This window comes from Musa acuminata, chromosome BXJ2-5 (assembly GCF_036884655.1).
Source record: "Musa acuminata AAA Group cultivar baxijiao chromosome BXJ2-5, Cavendish_Baxijiao_AAA, whole genome shotgun sequence".
Classification (NCBI taxonomy): domain Eukaryota; kingdom Viridiplantae; phylum Streptophyta; class Magnoliopsida; order Zingiberales; family Musaceae; genus Musa; species Musa acuminata.
In genome coordinates, this window is record NC_088342.1 from 45,597,143 (window position 1) to 45,608,350 (window position 11,208).

An 11,208-nucleotide genomic window follows, 5' to 3' on the forward strand; every position below is an offset into this window, starting at 1 on the left:
AGTAGTCAGTTTCTCCCCTCAAGAAAAATCCTTATGCAGCGACGGAGCTTGTGGGGGCCCTCCCTATCCCCAATAACAGGGCTGGTAGCCCGAAGGGTACCGTTAAGAACGAGCTCTCATTGAGTTAGCTCCGTGCCTACTTCGCGCCTTCCCCTTTCTTCCTCACAAGAAGCGCGCTCCCTGCCAACCGCCATTGTGATCGGAATACCTCGGTCGAGTAACACCAACCTTAAACGTCTTGCTGTTGTACGCCTTCATCCATCAATCAATCTAATGTCGGAAGGAGTTGGCGGCGGGATCTCGGGATCAGTGGAGCAACCGGCGGCGTTGATTCCTATGGAGGAAACCGTCGAGGCCCTGATCGTTTACCTCGTCGCGCCTCTCCTCCCCGCGAGGGCTTCCTTTCATCCGCCTCCTACCATCGATCAACAGAAGGCCGTGGCTAAGCAGGCACCATCTCTCTTCAAAACTATGTATTTGATTGCACTAACGCTTTGTCGTCTTCTTCGTTTTTTCCTCTTTCTAGGGCGAAAATTAAGGGCTTAGTCGGAAACGAAGAGTAAAAAATGGATCTGATGGGGTTGTGAGTTGTGATTTTGCATGCATAAGCTGCTCTTAGTGAAGGTAGATTGATCGTTCACTAATGGATGTAGGAATTTAATTGATTGTAGCTTGTTCGGAAAAAAAGGAAAATAATGACAGATTGTGTTGCATGTCTAGTTGTTGAGAGTTGTTTTATACCTCATAAGTCAAAATTTTGAATTGAATAAATCAGAGTGTAGAAGGAAATTTTTTGTTGGAATCGCCACTTTGGGCTACCTTACTCACAATTAGGTCTTGAAATTTTGGTTTAGGCAAAAAGTTATAGAAGTGGTAAAGTCAGAACTCTGCCTACAGAATAGAGAAGACTCTTATTTTCAATAATGTAAATCTCAAAAACGTCTATAGTACTTCCACCTTGGTGGCTCTCTTATAAAAAAAAGTAGTATAAAAAACAAATCATCACAATAAAATCAAAGGAATAACAGGAGCAATATATATGGACCTCATAGCTAACACAGTTAGCTTTCAGGATATCGATTTGTTAATGAAGATTTAATAATGTAAGATCATATACGGGTGATGTGTTTGCTTTCTCAGAACTCTATAGAAGCTTTGTTTGCAGGACCTTGAAGCAAAAGAGATGTGAAAAATACTTGGATACTGTACTGACATATGCAAATCACATTGCATTTGTGTTGAAGATCAAAAGCTTTTATATTCTACATGATTGTGTATTGTACCGTTCCTGCTATCTTTAGAAGTAAGTTGAGCTTACAAATTCCTGTTTGATCTGCATTAATTGAAGATATGTTGGAAATATGCTAGTTGATCCAGTTGATACTTCTTGGAGTATATCAAGTCTGAATGGAACAAGGTTGTTCAATCTGATTTATACAATTATCACATGGACTGCTCTAGTAGAAAACAATATGCTACATTTTCTGTTAATTTTGTATTATATGAATGAAATTTAAGTTTGCAAGCTTTTTCTTTATCTGTAGCAATGTAGGTGTATAATTGTTTTCTGGCTGACCGGTGGATACTTGTAAAAATATTATATCCAATCTTCACTGAAGGAGGATTGTTTAGTCTCACCTATGTGTTTGGATGGCTTGCTTTACGCCTTTAACACAAAACATTATGCTTTCATGGTCCAAAAACAGCAGGTTGAATGGTAGGACTTTCATGAGATTGATGAGATAAGGGAAAAACAGCAGACTAAATGGTAAAAATAGCAGGCTAGAATATTGTCTTCTTATGTATGAGGACTTCATAACTTACTGTACATAGCATTTTTACTTTTATCTCCCTAATCTTTCTACTTCCTGTGCACCTCAAGACTTCTCTTGGTTATTACCTTTCTGATCTTCTAATGATTTCTTGATCTGCAACTTCTGTGTCATGCTGCAGATGCATTCAGTTGTGCTGCTGTATAATTATTACCACAGAAAGCAGTTTCCACAACTTAAGTTTCTTGCTTTCGAACCTTTCTGCAAAATGGCTTCCATTGCAAATCCCAGCCTTTTGATGTATATGAAATTTATGCTCAAATAAGAAGAAGGGCCAGGAAATCTTGACAAGCATCTCTCAGTCATGGAGAAGATGGTCATGGATGCCTGTAATATTTCATCAGCACTAGATGCATCTAAAAATGCTCCTAGCATGGATGGATGGCCAATTTCTCAGGTTGCTATCTTTCTTGTAGATACTAAGAAGGAAAAGTGTTTGCTTGAGTTCTGCTCTATGACACAGAGGGTGTGGTCACTGGTGGAGAAAGAAGTTGATAGACAAGTCGAAAATTTGATAGGGACAACACAGATGAAAATGCACTTATCTGAAAAAGGATCTTTAATTTCAGATGAATCTCTGGAAAATGAAGATGTATTTCAGCAGCTTGCATTTTCTGCTGTGGAGCAGAAAACAGGTGCTGTCAATCAATATTTATGTTTTTATTTCCTGAGTTTTAATGAATATGTGTTAATTCTTTTCTGAAGGAGTAACTGATTTTCTTATGTAAATTTGTAACATGTATCCAGGCCATTAATTGTTTCTGACAGTATCTTTGTTGATTTTTAGCTTAGCTTATGACTAATTGATGAGAATGAGTAACACTACTATATAACTAGTCTAATTCGATAGATAATTATTATGTTTTACCATATAGCGGACTGGATACATCATTAAAAACTTATGGTTACACTGGAAACTTGCTGCAATGTGCTGCTGATGAAACTTCACCATCTTTTTATTTATTGTGGCCTTATGGACTTACCACTGCAAGGAAACATCTATAGACTTATTATGCATGTTTTCCTTCTTCTTCTTTTCTTTTTATTTCTGTCTGTTGTAGGTCATATGCTCAGTGTCATTTTAAAGCTTTTCCGGTGTTGAGTTCGACTATTGCGTATATTGCGAAATGGTATGAGGTTTCTATTTGTGATAACTTTAACTAGGACCTAGGTCTGACCAATGTGATATATGAGTCAATGTCTCAGTGCTCTAATAGTTTGATACAGTTATTCACATTTCAGTTGTACTAGATGGTACAAGTGGATATTTACTGCTCCAGTGGCCAACTTATGCATGGTTTGGGCAATTTCATCTAGTCCAATGGCCAACTGGTACATGGTTTGGGCAATTTTGGCTTGCCCGATCCAAAAACCAAGCTTACTCAACAAACTGGGCTTACTTGATGCTAATATGACTAATACTGAATTGTACTAGTAATCTTTTTTTTCTTAAATTCCCCCTATCTTGTTAATATTTACTACTTGGAACATACATTGTCCACCTAATTTTTGAATGGCTCTCTACAGTCAATTCATGCCAACAACATAGAAATATTCTTTAATTTTTTATTTTACTTTAGAGACTTGTTTAAAGTGCACTAGTGACTGCCCTCTTTATTCTTTTAATTCACTGTCTTTTATTCCTTACTGTCCACTTCCACCAACATCAATTGCTCCTCCACTATACTACCATGACCAGCTCCACTACCTCTACTATCATGATCACCTTGTCCACCACCACAATCAATGTCTTCACTTTCACCACTTCTTAACCATCCTACTTTTCATCCTCATTGACCATGGATTCATCCCAACCTCTCCACTGCTCATTGTTTTCACCACTTGCACATCTCCTCCACAACCTACTTCCTTGGCAGCAGATGTAGTGGTTTAAGAAAAGAGGATGATGATAGCTTCTCAACATATTTTCAATTTTTAGATTGGGCATTTATATATTTCTAGCCCTACCTTATTTCTTTTTACAAATCATCATTATCATTTCTCTGGAGTAACAAAGCACCAGTATAATCTGAATATTGGAGGATCGTAGTACTTTTTTGACATTTTTTGTCCATTGAAATATATGGATGAAACAGGAAACTATCTCTTATTTCACATCTAAAAATTCTAGAAGTATTTCTAATAAACTAACATTGATCTAAAGACCTTTTTGATGATTATCAAGACCTTTTTGTCCTTTTTCCCCTTTGTTTCTAAGGTTTCAAATATATTGATGTTGTGATATTCTAGTGTTAGTTATGTGGAGAAAGTTGCACTTTCTAGTATCATCATGTGTAATTTCTGTTGTATGCACATGTTCTATTATAGCATCTCTGCTTGTGTAGTAAAAGATGCTTCTTCTTGTTGTACAGCACTTTACATGTATCATTTAACTAGGAATCTTACTAATCCATCTATTTCATTAATGGAGATTTACTTTTGAAATTGTCATGCATTATCTGCCTTGTGTACTTTTTCTCAATCAGCAGCTCACTGCTCATCGGGCAGAAGATGTTTCTTCTTATCCATTGCCACAGAATGGTTTCTGATGTTTGGTACTTATGGCTAGATTTGTTCATACAGCATCTACATAAAATTCGGAAGGGTGAAGAGTCAAAGTGGTTTCTAGCTCTGTTCTGTTGTTTCTTGATTCTTCTCAGTCTAAAGGAAGATTAATCTTCTATTAAACAGGTAGCAACTGTTCAAAGTTGAGTATCTTGGAGCATCATATGACATATTCATTAAGTCAAGAGAAGACCACTGTCAGGGTATATATAATGAACTACACAGAAGCAATGAATGAAGGGCTTGTGGAAATTCCTATCAAAGACGTAATAAGCAGGTATGCTAGCAGAAAATGTGTCTATGTGCATGTATCTATATATATCTCCTGGGTATATAAACAAAATATTATGCATCCACTAAAATATATTATTTACCTATTTTCTGTTTTTTATTATTTTATTTGTTCATTAATTTTTTCCCCAATGATATCAATGTTAGATATGTCAAAATAACAAATAACCTCCTTTTAACTTCAGGTATCTTTATTACTGATAAGAACTTTATAATTTTGCAGCTTGCAAGGGCCTCTAATCAGGACTGACCAACCTTCTGAAGTGACTTCAGTAGTTAAGTACTATCATTTACTACCATACTATGATATATTGTCTGATTGGATTTCCAGGTAACCTGCTATTCCTTATATGACAACACTGAAACCTAGGCCATTAAGGAACATGGTTCTTATATGCAATACTTTGCAAAATGATAATTGCATTGAACAGGGAAACACATTATCATGGCTTTTTGCCATCATTGAGGCATCCAGCAGTTGTAGATAAGGACTACCAACCGGAATTGGACAAACCGCTGACTGAAAAAGGTCATGTATTCAGCAATTCTGATCAGAAGGATCAAGTTTTATGCATGCCAAGTAACAATACGACCAAAGGTGAAAATAAAGATACAAACTACAAAAAGAAAAATAATCCATTATCCAGGGAAAAGTCATCAGTAGCAAGGTTTGAAATTTCCTACCGTATCGGAGTTTCGACGATCTCTCGGTACGGTACGGAACGATATACCGCTCGGTATACCGAGTGATATATGTATATATACATATTATATTTATTTTTTTTATTTTTTTATTGGCCGACGTCACATCGCCTCGGCGACGTCGCCTTTTCCTTCCCCACACGGGGCGACGTCGCCGAGGCGATGTTTATTTAAATTATATATATATATATATATATATATATATATATATATAGCGACGTCGTGTCGCCTCGGCGACGTCGCCGAGAAAGGCGCTGCGTCGCCTCGGCGACGTCGCCGAGAAAGGAGACGATATCCCATCGGACCGGTATGTACCGCTCGTACCGGGCGATACGGGTCGGTATGGCAATCCTTGATCAGTAGTTGATTGTACAAGAAAAACTAGAGCTAATGATTCCCTTTTGAAGCTAGACAGGCAGCTTGACATAAATGATCAAATATTTACTGATAAATCTACATTGAATGAGTACAGAAACAGGACAAATCATGCAGTTATAAATATTAAAAGCCCAGTAGAATCATGTAGAAATGCTTCATCACCAGGTACCTACATACCTATCAACATAGAGGACAATGCATCCTTGAACCAACATCAGCAATCATCAGCAAGTGAAGGTATGATAACTAGGGAAACAATCATTTCAGATATTTGTATTAGCAAGAGGGAAAATAACAATCTTCAGGATGCTAAATCCAGTCCTAATAATGTCCGCCCTGAGAAGGTGTGACATTTACATGACTCCTTGATTTTGTTTCATTGCATTGATAAACAATCTTTGGTAGAACTTTTATCCTTATACTTCTCTATCTCTTCTATAGTTTTAAAGTACAAAAAAATTTGTTTGGTCTTCATTCGTTTGATTTTGACCTAGACAGTACACTTTTCTATATGGCTGTAAAGCCTGTAATGTCTGATCCGTAATGTCACAGTGGGCTTTAATTTTTCCCCCCTTTTTGGCCTTTCATTTAGTGCTGCATATACAGGCTATGTGGTCTCATATAGTGACAATTGATGATGGTTTGCAAAAGGTTTCAGCACTAATTTGTCTTTATAACCATCATGCTGAAGCTGCATCCCTGTATGTCATCTAGTTTCTATAATACACAAAGATCGTGTATGAGAGCATGAAGGGATAATAGAACAAAGCAAACTAGTTCACTTATGAGGAAAATCATCAATACGAGAGTTTATGTATACATCCTTTCTTGGACAAGCAGTATACCTCAATCTATGATATAGAATATCAGCAAAAAGAATACAACAACAATAACAAAGCCGTAAGTCCTAACTATTTAGGATCGGCTATATGGATCTTTTGTCATCATTGAGATATATAAAAAGTCATGTTTAGTTAAGTTTAGAATATTTATGATTTCCATTAAAGTCTTTTTAAGTCTTCATCTACCTCTCTCCATACCACTAATATTAATTATTTCACTATTTCTAACTACTGCATCCATAGGTCTCCAAAGCACATGTCAAAACAATTGTCTCTTATCTTATTCTCTATTGAATCGATACCTAGTTGTTCACGAATAAAAATATTTCTTTTACTATCTTTCCTAGTAACTCCGTACAACAAATCAGCAAAAGGAATATCAATCTCAAATTCATATTAGCATTATTAGTTGTCTGACAAGTTGTAGATAGCTTTAGCTATATTCATGGTTGTGTGAAACTAGAGATGTGTTGAGGAATTTTTGTTGGATCTGCAGAAATTACAGGGTGAGCTGAGTAATTGTATAATATTATTATTGAGTGCACAGGAAGTTCACTTGAAGTAGAAATTGGCAATACTAGTTGATGATATTCCTGGGAAATCTTTTGGTCATTTTGATCAAATTCACAATTCCAGATGCACAATGTCATGTAACAATCTGCACTGAGGAATGCGCTGGTGAGCAATGGTAAAGAATAAATCTACTCCAGGAATATACTGGTAAAGTATGGTAAATCAACCTAATTGAACTATGATGTAATGACTAGGACATCCCTTTACCTCTAATGATTCATATGGTGGCCAACACATGGTCTTGGTGAATCAGCTTCATTTTGAGACTGATACAATGATAATTGTGGTATGCTGGAGAAGCCAGCAAACACTAGGAGTTGATATTGCAAGGAATTTTAGTAATTTGCTTAAAATATGAATAAGATTCTTGTTGAATTTTTCTACTAGCTAACTATTGGTTTATGAACTACTCAAGTAGCTTTCTGGAGATGTCAACAGTTGCTACTGGTCAATTTCTGGGCCCATTTAGTTTAAAAACATTCAAGAAATGGCAGAATTTCTCATTTGTACTGGGAGATAAATAGAGTTGCACACTGATGCATGAATTTTATGTTTTTGGATCAGATCCTTTGATATATGATTTTTTTTTAGTTTATATAACTTGCACCATGATACATTATGCTACATATGAGCAAGCTGAAAAATGTGCTATAAATGTGAACAAGTTGGGCATATGCTATAAACAGTACAAGTTTCTATGTAGTACCAAATATGTGGTATGTGTCAAAGAAAAAGAATTGTCTATGTAGTATAACATCACGCAATCAGCGTCGTGCTCAATTAATGGAGCATAAAGTCAAAATATATTGCCTTGATTATTTAACTAATGACATTGGCGATAGCTTGTTACAATTTTTGTTTCATGCAGGAACTGGATGATCTTTGTACATTACCACAATTCTGGATATTACCACAATATAGAGTTCTTCCTTCAATTCTGGATGGTAGGGTGAAAGATGTTAACTTCTACTCAGGTGCATATTTTAATTTTGGCCACCTTCTGTGAAACTCTATTTTCTCTCTAAGTATATTCAATTGACGGAAATTGTCATATGTAGAGCACGAAATGGAATAGCATGATCATTTGTCTAAACTGGGGTCCAATAAACTTATCATATCATTGTCAGCTATTTTTCATCCAAGAAACTAATGATATCTCATAACATGTTGAAAAATCTCTTACCTTCTTGTGTCAAAATTGTCATTTTTAAGTGCAGCTATGTCTATTTTGTTTGCCACTTTTGTCATTCATCAAGAATCGCAGAAATTGTCTCATGTCGAGCATGCAATGGAATAGCATGATCATTTTCTCTTCCAAGAAACAAATAATTTCTCGAAACATGTTGAAAATCCTCTACCTTAGCTTGTCAAAATTGTCATTTTTAAGATCAGCTTTGTCTATTTTGTTCGCCACTTTGCCATTGATCAAGAATGCTCCTTTGCAGGAATGCTCCAAGCAACTGTGACCCTTAAAAGGGTTGAACTTTGAATGCACGGTAAATGGTGATATGAAGAGCAGTCGCCGTGCAGCACAATCGTCCGCAGCTACTCATATGTTCAGCAAACTCCTCTCCATGGCAAGAAACCAAGCTCAAGCACAGTTTGAGATCTCCATGCCCACCAGTTTATGCTTCTATTAATGGCGCAACTCTCTCATCCCTTTGATGCTGGAAATCAGAATGAGACATAGAACTCTGGATCCTTCAATTGCTCTTTTGACAATAATCCAATATCTAAACTCATTGATCTTTTTGAAGCCCCAACTCTTTTTCATTTACTTTTCCAATGTGATAACATGTATCTTTCAAAAGTTACACCGAAAGTAGAATATTTAATCCATTGCTTTAATAATTTTTTTATTTTTAATTTTATAAAATTATTTTTTTAATTTTATATTAAAAATATTAATATTTTATTTTTGTATAGGGATCCCAATATAATTTTTGAATGTGTAAAGATTAAGATGTTAAAAGTAATTAGTTAGATTGTTAAGATTGTTAGATTGATAAGATAAATCATGTTAATTAGTCTTTTTTTTTTCTTGTGACAATATAAATCATGTTAAGGTTGTTAGATTGTGATATGGAGTCACTAAATGTTAAAGATTAGACTCGGACTAACTATAAAACGATTGACACAAACATAAATTAAGAATAATCAAACTAATGAAAAGTTAATTTTAGACTATATAGATCGGATCGGGTTCGGATTTGTAGATCCGAAATTGTAGTTGATCCTACGACATGTTATCAAGGTAACAATTGGATTTCGGATCGTTCTGAACCCCGCACGAATTTGACCCGCTAAGGGAACAATTTTCTACAAAATTCGGTTCGAGATCGACTCGGCACTCTCTCCCCCTCCTCAAAGGCTCCATTTCCCGATCTCGAAGAGTTGGGAAACCCTAGAGATGGCGATCGCGGCTTTCCGTCGGATCCCTCTCCACCTCGCGCGATCTCATCCCCCACTCTCCCTCCGGCCCCTCGCCCGCTCCTGCTCATCGTCCTCCCCGGCCCCCTCATCTGGCTCCAGGAAGGTCGCCGACCGGATCGTGAAGCTGTTCGCTGTCGATCCCGAGGGGAGCAAGCACGAGGTCATCGGCCTCGCCGGGCAGACCCTCCTCCGCGCCCTGATCAACGCCGGCCTCATCGACCCGGCGTCGCACCGCTTGGAGGACATAGAGGCCTGCTCAGCCGAATGCGAGGTCCACATCTCCCAGGAGTGGCTCGACAAGCTCCCGCCCACGTCCTACGACGAGAGTTACATCCTCACCAGGGCCTCCAGGAACCGCATCCTCAACAAGCACGCCAGGCTCGGGTGCCAGGTCGTCCTCCAGCCCGAGCTGCAAGGTATGGTCGTCGCCGTCCCCGAGCCCAAGCCTTGGGATACACCCTAGGCTGAAAAAGACTCAGTTTGGTTGTCTGTGTCGCCATAGAGCTTGACTGAGGATGAAAGTTGGGATTTTAACCAGTGTGATTCGATAATAATGGTGACTTATACTACCTTGCATATCTTTATAATGGTTCTGTCATCGGGGAATGATGTAATCTGCTTGATTTTGACTTTATTTATTGAAATTGGAATTCCTCTTGTTTGTTTATATAATTTCTGATGATTAATTTTGTTAAAATGGCTGAGGTGAATAGGGTGGAAGTGAAACCATATCACACGGTTACCCTAGTAGATTCATTGTTTATATTTTTAGTTTCATGAACAGGGTTGACGACATCTTACTTTCAATTAAATTTGCTTATGGCTAATTTCTTATGCATTTTCTTCCTGGATTCTGCTACAGCATCCATTTTTATTTAATCTGTTATATTTTGATTCATTAGAAGTTGTAATTGTTGGAGAGTTATATTCTTAGATTCTTGATCTGCTTGTTATGTGTTCTTACTTAAATGCTGCTTAAGAAAAAGATGGTTCAAGGCTCCTGCCACTGCAGTGAACATCTGTAAAAATGTGTGTTTTTCTTGTTTTGTGCACACAGCATTAGGCCTTAAAACATCATTAATAGATTGCTGCAGATGCTTACCTCACAGGTGTTTTATGAAATGAAATAAAAAAAACCACCGGTTCCTTTTCCTGCTATCATCTTTTTCATTCATTATCATCATCATTATCAGGGATTTAGTCCTCGTCATGAACAAGCCTGATATTGATGACTACTTTATAAGTACCTCGCTTGATAGATGAGTGATGCTTCTTGCTTAACTTGAGTCTTAGCTGATTATCCTATTAAATGTCTTATGCAGTAGCTTTTTGCTTTGTTGACACACCTGCAGAGGATGAACTTATGGTGCAGTATGGGATCCCAGATTTTTGCATGTCTTCTATTTTCTTGATATTCTGGCAACTTTTCTTATTAATGTGAAACCATTAGAGTTCATAAGATTGAAGCCATTGGTGCATCATGTCTGTCATAGAAACACAACAGTACTAACTATAGTATGCCTAGTAGAACCAGGTTAGAGGATAATCCACAGGTGCACTTCATTTATACATCAGCCAAAAACAAATATTCT

At 37.1% G+C, this 11,208-nt stretch overlaps 2 protein-coding genes across 2 annotated transcripts; both read left to right on the plus strand.

Annotated features, from left to right (window-relative positions):
- Positions 1 to 544: 544 nt before the first annotated feature.
- On the plus strand, positions 545 to 8,818 carry LOC135613018 (uncharacterized). Its single transcript, XM_065109903.1, has 7 exons — positions 545 to 1,303; positions 1,954 to 2,161; positions 2,249 to 2,467; positions 4,524 to 4,674; positions 4,912 to 4,963; positions 8,052 to 8,157; positions 8,629 to 8,818. The coding sequence occupies exons 2-7, from the start codon at positions 2,137 to 2,139 to the stop codon at positions 8,670 to 8,672; spliced, it is 597 nt and encodes a 198-aa protein (XP_064965975.1). The 5' UTR covers positions 545 to 1,303; positions 1,954 to 2,136; the 3' UTR covers positions 8,673 to 8,818.
- A 703-nt stretch (positions 8,819 to 9,521) lies between these two features.
- LOC103986403 (uncharacterized) lies at positions 9,522 to 10,288 on the plus strand. Its single transcript, XM_009404414.3, has one exon. The coding sequence runs from the start codon at positions 9,594 to 9,596 to the stop codon at positions 10,077 to 10,079; it is 486 nt and encodes a 161-aa protein (XP_009402689.1). The 5' UTR covers positions 9,522 to 9,593; the 3' UTR covers positions 10,080 to 10,288.
- Positions 10,289 to 11,208: the final 920 nt, after the last annotated feature.

Coding starts and splice junctions, on each gene's coding strand:
- LOC135613018 (XM_065109903.1), top strand. CDS start 2,137: ATGGAGAAGATGGTCATGGATGCCT. Junction 4,964..8,051: donor CTTCTGAAGTGACTTCAGTA/GTTAAGTACTAT, acceptor TGTTTCATGCAG/GAACTGGATGATCTTTGTAC. Junction 8,158..8,628: donor AGATGTTAACTTCTACTCAG/GTGCATATTTTA, acceptor GCTCCTTTGCAG/GAATGCTCCAAGCAACTGTG.
- LOC103986403 (XM_009404414.3), top strand. CDS start 9,594: ATGGCGATCGCGGCTTTCCGTCGGATCCCTCTCCACCTCGCGCGATCT.